The sequence below is a fragment of the Cavia porcellus genome, unplaced genomic scaffold (genome assembly GCF_034190915.1).
Source record: "Cavia porcellus strain 051 isolate PalLab524CR breed Dunkin Hartley unplaced genomic scaffold, mCavPor4.1 scaffold_4, whole genome shotgun sequence".
Classification (NCBI taxonomy): domain Eukaryota; kingdom Metazoa; phylum Chordata; class Mammalia; order Rodentia; family Caviidae; genus Cavia; species Cavia porcellus.
The window spans coordinates 70,031,432-70,049,951 of NW_026947487.1; the positions used below are offsets into that span (position 1 = coordinate 70,031,432).

General features: G+C 37.2%; 1 protein-coding gene and 1 pseudogene across 1 annotated transcript in view; both read left to right on the top strand.

Annotated features, from left to right (window-relative positions):
• The window catches only part of LOC106027768 (thyroid hormone receptor-associated protein 3-like), a 286,224-nt pseudogene that overhangs the window by 203,574 nt on the left and 64,130 nt on the right, over positions 1 to 18,520 (top strand).
• Positions 1 to 18,520, top strand: part of LOC100717137 (broad substrate specificity ATP-binding cassette transporter ABCG2-like) — a 73,837-nt gene that overhangs the window by 28,960 nt on the left and 26,357 nt on the right. Inside the window, exons 3-5 of the mRNA XM_063247249.1 lie at positions 16,051 to 16,110; positions 16,677 to 16,791; positions 17,940 to 18,092. Coding sequence (XP_063103319.1) covers positions 16,051 to 16,110; positions 16,677 to 16,791; positions 17,940 to 18,092 — 328 coding nt within the window. The remainder of the gene's footprint in view (positions 1 to 16,050; positions 16,111 to 16,676; positions 16,792 to 17,939; positions 18,093 to 18,520) is intronic.

The window sequence follows — 18,520 nt, forward strand, 5'->3', positions numbered from 1 at the left end:
TTTCAAGCTGTTATGCCAGTTTTTGATAGAGTTTTTAGTTTCCTGGTAATCTCTTTGAACCTGTTTCACGTATTGTATGTTTTCTCTATGTTCTCCATCAAACAATTCTCCCCTTTTTTTCTGTTCTTCCATTCCACCATCTGTTTTTTCTTGGGCCGTGGTTAGCCTTTCTGTAACTACTCTGCTTATGTCTTTCTTCAAGTCATTAATAACTTCATTCCTGAACTCGTCTATGAGGTTCTGGAGATAGCGCTTTATGTCTATTAGTGCCGTGTTTGCTATTGCATGTTTCTCAGGATTGGGGGCCTAGGACCCTTTCTTGTTGCTCCCTCTTCCCATATTCTTTGTTCCTTATATTTAAGCCTGTATAGAAGCCCCGCTTCCTTCCCTGTCAGCCACAGTCTGTTTGAATTGCGCCGGTTAGGTGGTCCCGCCCACCGCAGCTCACCAGGGAGACACAGACCTGGGCATTCTATGCCAGGCCCCCACCATGTCAACCTACAGAAGGCTTTACCGCTAGGGTGCACCTCCCGGTGATGCGACCTGAGTTGGGGTAGCCTATTGGGCCTCAGCCAGTGGCATCTCGCTGGCCAGGCACTCCCCACCAATCCTGCTTGAGTGGGGGATATGTGAGTGAAGTCACTGCAGCATCTCATTCTGGGAAGTCTGCCCAGTCTGAGTATGTCCTCTGCTGAAACCTCCTTCTCTATTGGAGGGTCCCGATCCGCTCACTCACCGCAGGTTAATGCAGGGCAGCCGGCCAGTCCTGCTCCCAACTCCTTTCAACGCTTCCCACTCTCCGAGCTTTTGCGTCTCTCTCCCCGCTGTGCCAACTGGGATGCAACAGCAGCTGCAGGTAATTCAAATCATAGTATCCAGTGGCGCGATGTCCGGCTTCCATGCTGAGACCCTATCTGTTCCTGCTGTATCACCGGGATTGCGTTTCCAGATGGTTTCTCTTAATTTAGTTTGTTCTTGGGTTGGCAAAGAATATCCCCCCTTGCCTGGGACTTCCTGCCCGGCACCATTCCTGGATTTCAAGTGCGGTTTCTCAGAGAGCCTCCGAGGCTGCTGCTATCTATCCACCATGTTCTTCCAGACTCCTGAAAGTTTTCAGTTTTTGTCCATTTAGTATAATGTTGGTTGTTGGTGTGTCATAGATGGTTTTCATCTATTAGAATTTTCTATAGGCTTGTAAAAAATATGAATAACTTTTGAAGTTTATCAAAAGATTTTTCTGCATCTATTGGGATGATCATGTGATTTTTGTCTTTGGCTGTATTGATATGGTGCAATATGTTTAGTGATTTGCATATGTTCACTCATCTCTGCATTCCTGGTATGAATTTCTGTTGGCCATGGTGTACAGTCTTCTTAGCGATTTGCTGTATTCCATTTGCTAGTATTTTATTAAGGTTTTTTGAAACTGTGTTTATTAAGGAGATTGACCTATAGTTCTCATTTTGGTTGGGTCTTTCTAGAATAATACTCCCAGAGTGAGTTAGGGAGAATTGCTTTCCTTTCAATTTCATTAAAAAGATTAAGGAGTACTGGCTTTAAACGTTCTCTAAATTTCATGTAAAATTCAGCTGTGACTCCATCAGGATCTGGACTTTTCTTTTATGTTAAGTTTTTAATTATGTTGTCAAGTTCATTAACTAATATTGTTATTTGACATTTTTATGTCTTCTTGATTCATCTTTGGTAATTCGTACATTTCTAGCAATCTGTCCTTTTCTTCTGTGTTTTCCTGCTATGCAAGCAAAGATTTTCCAAAGCAGGCATTAATGATCTGAAATTTCACAGGATATATAGTGATTTCACCCTTTTAATTACTCAATCCATGAATTTGAGTTTTTCTTTTCTTATTACAGTTGACTAGGTGTTTACTAACTTTGCTTATTTCTTCAAAGTACTACTTCTTTTATTAATTCTTGGTACTGTTTTCATAGTCTCAATTGCATAGCTTCTGCTCTGATCTTTATTATTTCCTCTCTTTTATAGGCTCCTGGCTGACTAGATCTACTTTCTTAGATCATTGAGGTGCAACTTTAGGTTGTTTACTTGTGCTGATTCTGTTTTCCTGATGTGAGAATTCACCACTATAAATTTCCTTCTTTGGATTGCTTTCATTGTGTCCCATAGGTTCCGGTATATTGTATCTGTATTTTCACTGCATTGTCGATATTATTTAATGTTTTAAAATTTTATCTGTGATCCTTTGGTTGTTCAGAAAGATGTTATTTAATTTCCATGTGTTTATGGATGTTTTGTTGTACCTTTTCACATTAATTTCTAATTTCATGATATTATGATCAGATAATATGCATGAGATATTTTCCTTGCCATTGTATTTACTTAAGCATGTTCAATGTGCTGATATATGATTTGTTTTAGGGAATATGTCATGTGCAGCTGAGAAGAATGTGTATTCTCATGTTATTGGGTGAAGTACACTGTAAATAACTACTAAGTCTATTTGTTCACAGATTGATTCAGTTCTCTTTTTTCTTTGCTGCGTTTTGTCTAGTTCATCTATCTTTTTGTAATAATGGTGCATTAAGGTCCCTCATTATAATTGTGGTATTGTATATTTGATTTTTCTTGTTTATTAATATTTGACTTAAATAGTTGGGTGTGCCATATGCAGTGGTATTTATTTATGGTAATTATCTCTTCTTCATGTATATTTCCCCTAACAAGATGTAGTGACCTTTATCTTTGTTTTGATCATTCTTGGTTTAAAGTTCACTTGTTTAAAACAGAATATCTACTCCTGCCTTTCTCTGGTTTCTGTTGAGTATTGTTTCCCATCCTCTGACTTTCGGTTTGAACTTCTTTTTGAGCTAAATGTGTTTCCTCTATACAGCATATTGTTGAATCTTTGCTGATCCATTCTGACAATCTGATTCTTTTGATTGGTCAATTGAGGCCATTTGTATTAGTGGTTATTACTGAAATGTACTGGTTTATCTCTGTCATGTTACTTTCTTGCTATTGATATCCTGTTTCTCCATTCTCTTTAAATGCTTGCCCTGTCTGGTTGTTTCTTTTTGCTATTTTTCTTGGAATTGTGATAATTTTCATATCTTTATAGAATATATTTGAGTACCCATTGTAAGGTTGGTTTGGTGGTCATGAATTTCTTCAGTTTTTTTTTTTTTTTTTTTTTTTTGTCATGGAAGTATTTTATTTCTCCACTAATTTTAAAAGAGAGCTTTGCGCAGTACATCAATCTGGGTTGGAAGTTGTTTTCTTTCAGGACTTGAAATACTTCAAAGTTCTTCTTGATTTGAGGGTTTGAATGGAAAAGTCGGACGTGATTCTGATGGGCTTTTCAGGTGATCTATTTAAACAAATAACAGATTTTACTATTCTGTTGTTGTGCTTAATTTCTTGGACTTTGATTATTATATGTCTGGATGTAGATATTTGATTATGGCTGTTTGGATTTATATGTGCTTCACTCATCTGTGCCTCAGGTTCTTTTTCCATGCTTGGGAAGTTTTCTGATTTTATTTCCGCAAATATGTTTTTATATCATTTGTGATGAGTTCTGCATTACATTGACATCTGTCATTTTTTTTTAGTTTAAAAATTGCATTAATATTTCTTTTTTTAATTTTTAATTTTAAAGAAATAAAACAAAACAAAACAGAACAAAGCACATAAGAACAGAACAATGCAAGCAACACAGGACTTCAAGACAAGACAACAGGAAATCAGCAGTGGCTCCCATAATGCCTCTTGTTTTCTTCAAAACAGTTATCCATACCTTCACACACAGTGACTTCAAACAAGACAAAAGAGAATAAAATCATTCAAAACAAAAGAATGAAAGCATTACAGGCCTTCAAAACCAGACAATAGGAAAATCAACTGTGCCTTCCATAATGTCTCTTGTTCTCTTCAAAATAGCTGTCCATACCTTCACACATATTGAAATTAAATAAAGCAGACTAAAATCAATAAAAACAAAGAATAAAAGCATTACCAGACTTCACAACAGGATGATAGGAAATCAGCAATGGCTACCATAATGTCTCATTTTCTTCAAAGTTCACACCATCACACATAATAAAATCAATTCTTGTAAACTATTTAGGACAAGTTCTAGGCATGTATAAGCCTATATGTGTACATCTATCCTTTCTTTATTACAGGGAAACACAAAACAAAATAAAATACAATGAAAATAAAAAACAAAAGAGACTAATAAATAACAATAACAAAACCCCCAAAACAATGACAATATAGGCTTTCAAAACAAGGTAGTAGGAACATAATTATGGTTGTTGTTTTGCATATTTATCTTCAAAAGAGTTACTCAGATTACCAGATATGAACATGTAAAATTGATATAAACCTATAAATGTTAACTGTTTTGTTCTGAGAACTAATAGAATTAATAGCACAATCATTTTAGCAATCTTAAGTGTGTATATATACATTTGTATAATTTTTCTTTTTCCCTTGCTTTTTTCCCCCTCCTTTCCTATCTGAGTTAATTTTTCCCCTTTGAGCAGTTTCTTACTCTTTGTTTCTGTCTTACTCTTTCAGTTTTTTACACTAGGAGACAATATGGTATTTACACATCTGTCTTTGATTGGTTTCACTTATGAGTATGGTCTCAAGTTGCATCCATTTACCATAAAAGCCTCAATGTGATTCTTCTTTATAGCTGAGTAGTACTCCATTGTGTAAAAGTACCACATCTTTTTTTTTTTATCTTTTCTTGTTTAATGGGCATTTGGGTTATTTCCAAGATTTAGCTATTACAAATTGTGGTGATATAAACATGGGTGCACCTATATCACTGTGGTATGATGTTTTCTGTTCATCTGGAAATATTCCCAGAAGTGGAGCAGCTGGTTCAAATGGGACTTCCATTTCAATTTAATTGAAGAGTTTGAGGAATATTGGAATTAAGTGTTCCTTGAATTTCTTATAAAATTCTGCAGTAAATCCATCAGGACCTGAGATTGATAAGGTTTAATTTACATTTTCAATTTCATTAATTGAAATTAGGTTATTCAGCAGTTTTACATCTTCTTGATCCAGCTTTGGTAGTTCATACGTTTCTGGGAATCTGTCCATTTCTTATGTCCTAACAAACCTATGAGAATAAAGGTTTCTGAAGTACGTGTTGATGATCTTTTGCACTGCCACATGTTCTATAGTGATTTTTCCCTTTTCATTCCTTATTGCTTCAATTTGATCATTTTCTTTCCTTTTGAAAATATGGTTGACTACGGACTTATCAATTCTGTTTCTTTCATAGAATCAGTTCTTTGAATCATTGATTCTTTGTCTTAGTTTCTTAGTCTCGATTGCACTAATTTCTCCTCCGATATTTATAATTTCCTTCCTCCTTTTGGCTTTGGGCTTAACTTTCTCTTTTATTTCTAAATCATTGAAGTGTAGCATCTGGTCGTTTATTTGTGTTCATTCTGTTTTCCTGGTGTGGAAAATCATCACAATGAATTTCCCTCTGAGGACTGCTTTCATTGCATCCCACTATTACTTATATAAATAATGTTTTGACATCATTTGTGTTGTCCCTTCTTTTTCATTTATCCTTATCAATCTTATTCTGTTTTTCTTTGCATCATTTTGAAGCTGTTGCATTGTTATTTCCTGATTTCTTGTTACTTTTAAAAGATTTTTTCCTTTCCTCTTCACTAACAGAATCTTGTCTTCAAGGTCTAAAAGTCTGTCTTTACTTTCATTGAGGTGTTTTTGCCAACTTTTGATGGAATTTTTGACTTCTTGTGTATCTTTTTGAAACTGTTTCATGCATTCTGTTTGTGTCCTATATTGTTTATTCGAGGTTTCCATCTTTTTTCGTTGTTCCTCTAAATTATTAACTATGTATTCTTTAGATATGCTCATCATTTCTTTCATTACATTTACTCTTCCTTTACCTGGGAGATTATTTGTAATCTGAGTTCTTTTATATCTTCCTGGAGTTGTTTCTTTACTTCAATTGCTATCATTTCAGGAGTTTCAGGTATATGGCTTACGTTTTCTTCTATGTCCATGTCTCCTAAACTTGATGGGATTGGGTGGAGGTTTGAGGTTGCACTATGGTCTTTCATTTTGTCATTTTCCTATGTTCCCTTAGGGAAGCTGAAGGCAAGATCTCAGTTGTTTCTTGGGTTGATAATGTCTATCTCTACTGCAGGGAATTTCCCCTGTTAATTGGAATTCATTGGACAGGGCTTATCAGATGGCTCCCAGCCATTTGGGGTTGTTGGGCAGCGCCTATCAATCTCCAAGTGATGTGCCAGGGTTTCTCTGTGGTATGGAAATTACTATGCATACTTTGGGTTCTGAAGCAGTGTGTAGGCAGCTGTGGGCAATCTGGGGTCGCAGGGAGGGACCTTCTTGTGGGTCCTCCAGTGAAGGGGACACTGGGCTAGGCTCTTCTAGTCTCCAAGTGATGTGCGAAGGCTTCCCTGTGGAATGGAAATTGCTGCGTTCACTTTGGGCTTCCACGGTAGAGCATAGATGACTCTCAGAGGCCTCTTGGGTGTCACTGGGTGGGGCCCAAATAGGCATACAAATAAGTGAAGCATATAAAAATCTATTTAGCCATAACCAAAATAAATTTACACCATGACATATAATAATTAACATCCCAGAAATTCAACATAAAAACAGAATACTAAAAGCTGTTAGAAGAGACAGGCCAGTGACCCCGGAGTTCGGTAGTTGGGTGGGTCCCTACCAGGTTCTGCTTGACATATCCAGGCTGCATGGGTAGGTGGAGTTCACTGCACAAGCCTTTATCTCATGCCAGTCAGTGCAAAGAGGCTCTCCAGTGACTTGGGGTTGCTGGGCAGGGCCAAAACAGAACCTGAGCCATTTGCCAAAGGTCCCCAGATATTTGGAGATGCTGGGCAGGGCTCTACCTGGTCCCAAGCAAGATGCTGAGGCTGTACAGCTAGGAAGGGTTCACTGTGCAGGCCTTCAGCTCATGCCACTCAATTTATGGAGGTTCCACAGCTACTTGGGGTCACTGGGTAGGGTTCAACCTGGCTCTGAGGGACCTACCAGAATGTCTGTGGCTATTTGGGAATGTTGGATAGGGCTCTACCAGGTTCTGAGCAAAGTGCTGAGGTTCCACAGCTAAATGGGTTTGCTATGCAGGCCTGTAGCTCATGCCACTGAGGGCAGGTGGTTCCCCAGTTACTTGGGGTTGCTGGGTGGGGCACAAGCAGGCCCTGAGGGACCTACTGAATGTCCATGGTTGATTGCAGATCTGGGTATGGACTGAAAGGTTCTGAGTGAGGTGCTGAGGTTGCACGGCTGGATGGGCTTTGCTGTGCAGGCCTTTCTCTTCTGACACCTTTGAGTGCAAGTGGCTCCTGGCTACTCGAGGTGGTTGGCCAGGGCCCAGCTAAGCCCTGAGGCAGCTACTTGGAGATCCTCGGCTGATTGGGGCACTAGGTGGGACCTTACCTAGTTTCCAGCGTGGTGTTGAGTTTACACTGCTGGATATGGTTCACTGTGCAGTCCTTTGGCTCACATCACTGAGCATAGGTGAGTCCCCTGGTACTCAGGGTCACTGGGAAGGGCCCAACCAGTCTCCGAGGGACCTACCCAAAGGTCCACAGCTGATTGAGGACACTGGGAAGGGCTCTATCAGGTTCCAAGTGAGGTGCCAAATTTGCATAGCTGGATGGGGTTCGCTATGCAGGTGTTTGTTTAATGCTGCTGAGGGCAAGCAGTTACCCTGCTACTTTGGGTCGCTGGGCAGGGCCCAACTGACACCTATCGTGTTTGTATTTTTTTTTTTTTGATTCTTTTTATTTTATCCTGATGCTGTTGACTGTTATGTAATGGTCCCTGGTTATTTCAAAGAGACATTTCATTTCATGATTGCTAGCTATGATCCTGTCTTCAAGGTCTGAAAGGATCTTCAGTTTTGTTCAAGTAGTTTACTAGCTCTCAATTGATTTTTTTTTTTTAATTTTAAAACAAACACCGGATACTATACCTTTCCATGAATCAGGAGCAGCTGTCATTGGAAATGAAAAGAGAATCATGAATCCAAGCCATGCCTTCCTATATGCCAGGGACAGCTACTATAGGGAATAAGAGGAGAATCCAGAAACTAAACCATGCCTTACAAAGAACCAACTGGTATGTGGGCTGGGAGACAAGAAGAACAACTTCCCCCACCACCCCTGTATGCAATGGGCTGCTCCAGAGAAAGTGAGGCTGAGATGATGCAACAGAAATAAAATAAATAGCTTAACGCTTTTATTGTTTGACTTTGCAGGCCTAAAGCTAGTATTCTGAACATCTCTTTGAAAGATAACAATACGCTTTATAGCAAACTGGGGGGAGAAGTTTCTTCTGTTTTGTTTTTGAAATGCATTGTTGTGTTCCATTTTGCCATTTTGTTTTATTCCTGTATTTTGAAGATAACAATATACAATACAGCAACTATTGTTAAATTCCTGTCATCTTGTTTTGAAAACTTACGTAGATATTGTGGTTCTTTGTTGTTGCTGTCATTGTGCTTTTGTTGTTGATTTTAAAATTATTTGGCTATCTCGATTTTTCTTTTTCTTTTTTCTCTTTAAAATAAAATAGAATAACAAAAAATAACAAAATAACAAAAATAGAATAGAAAAATCGTGATACAAAATTTCAAAACTAAATAATAGGAAGTTAACACTGGTTACCATATTGCATATTGTTTTCTTCAAAATAGTTTTCAGATGATAAGATTTAAGCATTTTTATGATCAAATAATCAAACAATGAAAGCACAAACTATTCTTTTTGATGAATGAACAGATCATTTTTTTACCTTTCTTTTGCGTATTTTTGCTTTTCTTTACTTTTGAGCACTTCGTTTCCCTTTCATTGTCACAACATCTATGGTACATTTTGGTCTTACTTACCGTTTTATTTTCTTTACACTAGGGTGACACTACATTTTCCCTCAATGGAATTTTTGATTTCTTGGCTATCTCTTTGAATCTGTTTGATGCCATCTATTTTTTGCCTGTATTGCCGATTGAAAGTTTCCATAATTTTCCTGTGCTCCTGTATTTCATTTTATCTGTGTCTTCTCTAGATACACTGACCAATTCCTTCATTATGGTTGTCAAATCTTTTTTTAAATTTTTTTATTTTTTTTACCTGAGAGATCGTTTCTGATCTGATTGTCTCTATAGCCTCATGACTTTGTTTCTTTACCTCACTTACTATCCTTTTAGGAATTTCACGTGCATGTCTTCCAGTGTCTTTTTTTTTTTTTTTTTGTCTTTTTCCTTTTTATCGGTACCAGGGATCGAACTCACGACCGCCTGCTTGCAAGGCAGGCGCTTATGCCGCTGAGCTAAATCCCCAGCCCCCCCCCGTCTTCCAGTGTCTTACATGTCAAAGTCTTCTGTACTTGTTCTGAATGGGCTGGTGTTCTGAGACTGCGTTTTGCTTTTTCATCTTGTCATTTTCACCTCTTGGTTCATATTTTAGTCTTTTTAATCTCAGTAGTCTCTCCTGTCCATCATGTGTGTCTTGACAAGGACCTTATTGTGTAGCTGCATTCACTCAGTCACAGCATCCCACAGTGTAGCTGAGGAACCAGTCACCTGAATTCCTACTGTGGGGCCAGTTGGGTGAGTCTTCAATTTCTCCCAGGCTGACTAGCCCAGGAGAACTGATGCGAATCAACCTATGACTTATTGTCACTGCTGCTTCAGACTTTTCCAGGCTGCCAGACCCACCTGTCCATGATATGAACCCCAATTGGAGCTCTATTCTGTCATTGAGGGTCTTTCAGATCATAGAGACCTCAGCGTTGAGGGAGAGATCACCAGTACTCTCCCAAGCCCTTAGAGGTCCTATGGGTGGAGAAGTAGTCTGCAATTTTCATTTATTCATTTGTATATCTGGGTGTTTTGTTGTAAGCACACTCCTAGATGAGTGTCTTGCATGTACATAGGAAATACTAATTACTACGACTAAATGGAGGTGGGAGTCACTACTATTCTAGAGTGAAACTCTCAAATTTGTGATGTTCATTATTGTTTTCTGTAATGCTAAACCTTATTGTGAAAGGAAGGTAAATTCAGGAATCTTTTAAATTCTTTAACTTAACACATTCACATTCAGCTGCCATTTGAATCAATCTGTAGTGCTTTTTATGGTGTCAATGTGCTAAAATTCTCAGCCTCAAGATATGTCTGCTGACACAAAACAGTCCAGCATTGGCAGCCATGAAATACTGCACTAACACTGATGAGAAACAACACAGAGTGAAGCATAAATTTAAGACTTATTTATTCACACAATGGGCAGTAAACCAAGTCCTCCAGAAAAATTCAGATATCCAGATATCCTTATCTAAAACAAGAGGATTTGTGAAACTGAAGTAAATTGACATTTCCCTTTTTTATCTTTTAGATGTAACTTTAGCTACAGTGCTTATGTTCTAAGAAATACAAGGGTCAGATGACATGAAAACACATTCTTAGGATGCATACACATTCCAACCCAGTACCCTCTTCCTATATGAAAACTCCTATCTCCCAACCTGAATGTCATTCAGCTCTTAGAAACTTGCCAGATGTCAACCTTGACAGTATACTCTGATCTGAGTAACCCTGTCTTTTCTGTATCCTGTGACTTGAACTATTGTACTGCCCTCACCTGGCAGAGTATTATTCTTTTCATAAGTACTTTTGTCAGCAAAAGATGTTAGTGGTATATAATGAATATTTTCTTCATCAGGAGTTAGTACTTTCTCTGTGGAATTCATTTAACTCAGTATCACCTTTACTCCTTCCCTTTCCCTTTCCGTGTACCTCTATGTCCCACTCTCAACTGCAAAAGGACTACATTTATATTCTCTATTCTCTATGCTTTACTATTAAATTATTTATACTTGAGTTTCTATAGTATGAGAAACCATGTGCTGTCTAACAATTTATGCCTGGTTAATTTGACTTAGTATTATGGGCACAAATTTCATCCATTTTCCTGCAACGACTCAAATTTATCTTTACTTATGTTTGAGTATTTCTCTATTGTGAATATATATCAAATTTTCTTACTTTCTTTATCTATTGATGGGTATATACATTGCTTCCAAGATTCTGTTATGAGTTGTACTGTTACAAGAATGGATATCCTTAGGTTATTGTAATGTAGGTCTTTAACTTTTGGGGGAAGGTATCTATGAGGGAAGTAACTGGATCAAAAGGGACTACAAATTTTAGTGCTTTGAGGAATTGTCATACTGATTCCAGTAATTATAACTGTTTCCTCTCCCAGCAGCTATTTAGAGGGTTTGCTTTTTTCCTTACAGCCTTAATAGGATTTGTTGGTTTTTTTTTTTTTTTTTTGAGTTTTTGATGGTATTCACTTTTTGTGGAGTGAGATGAAATTTCAGTGTTATTTACATATGCATTTCTGTGGTGGTAAAAATGAACATTTTCTTATGTTCTTAGTGACCATTTACTTTTGCTTCTGTGAAGTGTCTATTTACTTCCATTTCCCATTTTCATTGGGTTTTTTATTTTAGAGGGTAAAACGTCTTTGGTTTTTTATACCTTCTAGATAATAGATACCTTTCCAAGGAGCAGCTGCAAAGGTTTTGCCCATTTTTTAGTTTGTACCTTTACTCTATGGGTTTTTTCTTTGCTGTACAGAAGCTTTTTAAATTGAAACAATCCAATTTGCTATTTTATGTTATGTCTCATACAACTGGGGTTCTGTTTAGAGAGTCCTTGCTTATGATTGTGTCTTCAAAAGCTTTACTTACTTCATCTTTGTGTATGTTTTTCTGTTTTATTTAGGTCTTTGGTACATTTTAATTTTCTTTTAATGCATGATGAAGGGTATAGATTTCTTTTAGAATTCATCTGTGAATATGCCTGGAATGTGGACTTTGCTTTGTCAGCAAGTTTTTAGTTATATTTTCAATTTTGTTAACTGACACTGGTTTATTTAGAATTTTGATGTCTAATCGAGCCAGCTTTGATAATTCATACATTTGTAGAAATCTGCCCATTACTTGTGTGTTTTTCATACCATGGGAATGAACATTTTCAGTGTTGGCACTGATGATCTAAATTTCCACAGGATCTGTTATGATTTATCCCTTTCCTTTCCGATTGCAAGAATTTGAGTTTTTCCTTTACTTTTCTTGGACAAAGTTAGCTAGGGGCTTATTAATTTTATTTTTTCTTTAAAGGAATCAATTATTCAGTTGATTAATTCTTTGTGTTGTTTTCTTAGTCTCAACTGTATTAATTTCTGTTCTGATCTTTATAATATACTTTCTTCCTTGGGCTTTATGCTTGACTTGCTCTTCCTTTCTAGAAGCCTGAGGTGCAGCATTAGGTTATTTACTTGTGTTTATTTCATTTTCTTGATATGATAATTGCATGCTATAAATTTCCCTCTGAGGACTGCCTTTGTTGCATCCCACAGGTTTCTGTATTTTACATTTGGATATTTGATATATGTGCTGCTGAAGCGAGCACAAATTTTGGATTTTTGTTTGATTTTGTTTGATTTGGATTTTTGTTTAAATTTCGTCTGTGTCCCTTTGGGTGTTTAGGAGGATATTATTTAATTTCCATGTGTTTATGTAGCCTTTGCAGTTTTTTTCTCATTAATTTCCAATTCCATTGTAGTATGGTCAGAAAATATACATAGGATAATTGCAGTTTCATTGCACTTACTTAAACATGGTCTACTGGCTTGTATCTGACCAGTATATTTTAAATAATGCTCTATATCTAGTTGATAAGAATGTGTGTTTTGATGTTGTTAGTTGGAATACTCTGTACATGTCCACTACATCATTTGTTCACAAGGTCGGTTCAATTTTGTTATTTTTTTTTGCTGATTTTTTCCTCTATTTGTTCTATTTCTTTGTGACATTCTTCCTGTGTTATAATTGTGCTATTGCTTAATATTTCATGTCTATTAATGTTTTTCTTACGTAGTTGGGTGCTCCAATATTTGATGTATATATGTTTATGATTGTTATCTCTTCTTCTTGAATTTTTCCCTCAATAGGTATGTAGTGATCTTTATGTCTTTTTATCATTCTTGGTTTGAAGCTCACATTATCTGCAGACCGAGCAGGTACCTCTGCTTTTGTTTTTCGGTTCCTGTCACATGGAGTATTGGTTTCCATTCTTTGACATTCAATCTATGAATTAAATATATTTATTGCATACAGTATATTCTTGGATTTTGTTTCTTGATCCACTGTTCCAGTCTGATTATTTTGATTCTTGAATTGATGTCATTTACATTAATGAAATAACTGATGTGTATTGGCATATCTTTGTCATGTTATTTTCTTGCTTTGGTTCCCTAGTTTCCTCCATTGTTTAATTGGTTGTCTTGTTTTGTGGTTTCTTTCTATTACTGTTCTTGGAAATGTAGTCATTTTTATCTCTTTCTAGAATATCTTTGAATACCCTTTGGTAGTTTTGGTTTGGTAGTCATATATTTCTTTAGTTGTCCTTTGTCATAGAGGTGTATTATTTCTCCATTAATTTTGAAAGATAGCATTTCAGGATACATTAATCAGGGTTGAAATTGTTTTCTTTCAGGGTTTGAGCTAAATCCCCAGCCCTTCAGTTTGCTTCTTTGTGTTGTTATTTTCCTGGATTCCTCCTTATGAATGTGTTGCTGCATCCTGAGTGCTTTATGTTCTGGCTGCTCATCCCTTGGTTTAGGGGAATGGGCTAGGCACTCAAGTTCCTCTGAGTCAAGGCTCCCCCAATGGCCAAGGGGCAGTGGGTGAGGCTTCTCCCCTCTTATTGCTCCTTGGGGCTCCCCTAATGTTTGTGGTATGCAGGCACCACTGTTTGCCCAATGGTGGTGGGGGAGGGGCAGGCCTTCTTCATTTCTGCTTGGTTCACTGAGACTCTTGCAAAGCTGATGGGGCAATGGGCAGCTTTTTTTTAATATGGGAATTCAAAGCGATAAACTTTCCTCTTAGGATTGCTATTGTGTTCTATATATTTTTGTACTTTGTATTGGCAATGTCATTTAATTACAGGATCTGTTTAATTTTTTCTATTTCTTCTGTGGATTGTAGAATTTTCAAGACTATAGTTCTTACATAATTTGTATGGTTTCTTTTGCCACTGATATCTAATTTCATTGCTCTGTGATCTGACAGTGTACATGGGATTATTCTAATTCTTTTATATTCAAAGAAAGAGAAGCTTGTTAGGTACTGGTTTCCCTGACAGGAGTTGGTTGCTATCTGGTCTCATCTGAGGAGCTCAGGTTCTTGTTGTCAGTTGGGATGCTGTGTTTCAGGGGAGCTCTGGCCTTCACTTTGGTCTTGAGCATTGCTTCCTGGTTCCAGTGCAGGTCCCTTGGTCTTCTGGCACACATCCTTTCGCCTCTTGGTGCAGATTTTTGACCTTTCATGCAGACCTGTTTGTATTCTGTGCAGGATTCTTTGACTTGACTCCTGTAGGTATTATCACAGGACTTAGGCTGTTGACTGGATTTTTTTGGATCTCAGGTGCATAGATATTTTGCATTCTTCTACATTCAACTTAATCATCACATATCATAGGGAAATCTCAGGTATTTATATGTCCTGCATTAAATCTGCTCCCTTGCAAACCTTTGACTAATACATATAGTCATGAATTACTGAAGGTGTTCTTTTTCATGGAAGAAAAAGCTATACGACATTAGTAAACAGTTATACCATTTTGTCATGAACAATGCAAAGAAGGAAGATAAGATTTCTATCTGACTATCTATCTATCTATATTATTAGATAGATTGGAAATCACAGAATTCAAAGAGAAATAGGGAAGCGTTGCCTTTTCCTCAATTTTTTGCACCAGTCTTCCTCATTGCTTTTGGACATTGCTCTCCACTTCAGCCTTCTAGCAGAGACTCTTGAGCTTTTCAATGCAGACTCTTTGGTCTGCTGATAGGGGCTCACACAAGTGACTCTACTGTGAGTTTTCAGGCTTCCAAGTGTGGGTACTCTGGATCTGCTGGATCACAAGCACACAGAGGGCCATGTTGGAATTTCCCACCTTTGATCCTGCACATGGCCCTTGTGACTCTTCTACTTCTGATCTTGTAAATCAACATAATAAATCTGTTTGTAAATTATATATGTTTTATATAGATTTTTTATATAGAGAACTGTAATTACTATAGTTACCAAAAGGATTATTGGTTTTGAGAATACAGTGTTGCCTCTCTTTACAAATTTAATTTTTTCCAACATCTGATCTTGAATAGAATTGATAGTGAATGGAATCCTATTTTCCCATAAGATTCAATGTAAAAAAGGTTAATCTGTTCTGCACCATATACATTTTTTAGTTATAAAAAGAAACAATGTAAAATAAAATATGAAGAGACAATATGCTAATCTTGCTTATCTCATTACTGGTCTGAACATTCTTATCATCTGCATTATTGCCTGTCGCCTTGTGTTTACCATGATTCTTTCTCAGCACTTCTTTGGAGATGTGCTGGACTGAATAATGCCTTATGGTAGTTTATGTGCTAAAAAGCACACACACACACACACACACACACACACACACACACTCTCTCTCTCTCTCTCTCTCTCTCTCTTTTTACAGCATTTGTACATAGGTCTGTCTATGACCACTATCTAAATTGGAGGAAGTCACAAACATGTGTCAGAGCAGCGATGCTATCTGCGTTTATGTTTGTCTGGGCAAGATGGCCAGTATCCTGTTTGACATCCAGTAAAAAGTTTGTGAAAGGAAGCAAAATTTCACCAAATGTGAAGCAACTGTTTACAAACAGAAGCTTTGGTGAACCAAGGCATTACTCTGAAAAGAAATGAAAGAGAATGGAGCCATTTTTACAGGTTGTGACTCAAAAATACTTTACTTTGCATTCTAATTTTCTGTTAATCAGTTTATATGTTGTTGCTTACTTTCTGCGTATAATTTCATCATTTTGCATTACGTGTATTCAGTTAGCACTCTAAAATAGTAGGAATTTGTTTTATGTAGAACAGTAAGTTAGTATGTTTTCATTCTTACAGTGGGATCATGAGACCTGGCCTCAATGCCATTCTGGGACCAACAGGTGCAGGCAAATCATCGTGAGTATAACAGAAAATATGGGTCAACCTTGTTTATACAGTTTCAATTACCTTAAAAATTGCTTTTATTTTAACAGGGATTGGTTCAGTATTTGTCATGCTTGTCTAGCCCTAGCTGTTATACATAATGTTCTATTAGGCCAGCTTGTGAAAGACTGCAAAATCTTATTGGTCATGTTTACTACTAGGACACTATAGAGTGATGGGTTTTCAGCAGCCAATATTATGAACCAATGGAGTGTGAAATAAGTGGATAATATTTGAAAAGGGAAGATACAACAGAAGTCTTATGTAAGGTCAAGAGGCTTAAATAAAAGAGTACAGTGACTGGGTTAAAATTTCCAAGTTCTTACACCAGGAGGATAATTGGTGGGAGGTCTGTGCCAGATAAACCAATGATAACATATTTTTATTCTAGGAGGCTCTCATGTTGCATAAAATAAATGTACTTATTTAGTGAATGTGGAATTTCTTGACTAGTTGTTTTTCTGACTTGAACAGAATTGTGAGAGATGTGGCCTGTGTTTTATGGTTAGAAGCTTCACAACGTGTATATCATTTTACAGGTTGTTGAGTGTCTTAGCTGCAAGAAAAAATCCAGAAAAATTCTCTGGAGTTGTATTGATAAATGGAGACCCTTATCCTGCTGATTTCAGATGTTGTTCAGGTTATGTGGCACAAGTACGTATCACTAAGTTTGCATTTTAGATTTTGTCACTTTTATATGGGCAATTGCCTTGGCGTCTCTCTCCAGCTGATTATGAAGCATATAGAGCTAAGTTTCTTTATACCATGTTTTAATAATTGTCCATTAGAGTTCCTGTGGTAGTAAATGAAAATGCAGAGTGGATATGGACTATGGTTTTTATAGGACAATGGCATCAGTTGTAGATGGTGTATGCAGTCCAACAGGGTCTATTGTTGTGTTTTTCTGTCTTTCCCCTTTCTCTGAAGCTGTCTTTAACAAATCATTGTAGAGAAAAGCCTGAAAGTGTTCGCTACTCGTCATCATGAGATAGAATAAAAGATATTAAAAGTGGGTCAAAAGAAGACACAGAAATTGATTTTTAAAATTATGCTTCAAAAATAAAATTATAGTGTAAGTAAAACTGAAGCAAGAGAAGCTATTGTTTCCCTGCTTCTGGAGGCCACCCGGCTTGTGACACTGGCCCTTCTTCTTTAATGAAATCGTGTTAAATTCCTAGAGATTCTTTTACAATAGCTTATAAATTGCACTGCAATAGATGTGTCCTTTTCATCTGCAAGTTGCCTTTCCTCCAGCCCCAAAACAACAACTTTGGCAATAGGCTGTCTCCACTTCAAACACATGCACTCTACCCTTATGGACATTAAAACTCCACATTCATTGTAGGTCACCTGACTTAAAGGTAGCCCTTTAAATGTGCCTTCCTCCAGCTTGTAGTGTGGCTCACTTCATTAAGCACATGCAGCCCTTAAATGGGTCTGCCTATAGTCTGTCATAAACCATATTTGTACCTCTTTCTTGTAGGTACTAAACATTGTTTTCCTGCAAGGTAGTCAACAAAACCTCAGATGTATTTTAAGGGGGTAAGATAATCATAATTGCCTGCACTCTCCTTGGATGTGCAAACATGGATTGAAAAATTACTCCAGTGGGTTTTGCAGCTGTCTGTATATATAGTTACTGTAATTTATAGAATTGCCTGGTCACCAGGAGCTAGAGTTTTCCCTTGGGTATGTGATATGCTTGCATTAAGTTACATGTTCTAGAGAGGTGGATGAGTTTAGAAAAGGTTCATTTTGTTTCACTAAAATTTGTCTTAAAATTTGTCACTATTTGTCTTAAGGATGATGTCATGATGGACACTCTGACAGTGAGAGAAAACATACACTTCTCAGCAGCTCTTCGGCTTCCAACAACCATATCGAATCATGAAAAAAATGAGAAGATTAATGAGGTCATTGAAGACTTAGGTCTGAATAAAGTGGCAGACTCCAAGGTAAAGTGATTAAAGCTGGTAGAATCATAACCACATAATATGACTTCTCTTCTGTGAAACATTTGACCTTACTCAATTGTGATCTACGTTTGCGGGAGAGTGGCTCTTCCTACAGTGAGGAGTAAAGTGTCTAGTAACATCTCAAGGAGATTTCTATTAAGCTGGAAAAGTTGATTTAAGCTGGAAAAGTTGATTTAAGAATGTTCCTGGGAGTGGAACAACAAGCTCATGTTCTCCTTTTACTCTTACAAAGGTAACTGTTATGGCACTGCTCCACTGTTGGTGGGAATGTAGACTGGTGCAGCCACTGTGGAAATCACTACAGAGATTTCTCAGAAGACTAGGATTGGAAGTTCTATTCAATCCAGCTATTCTCCTCCTGGGTGTTTTCCCAGAAAAACTGAAGAGGTCATGTCACAGTGATATAT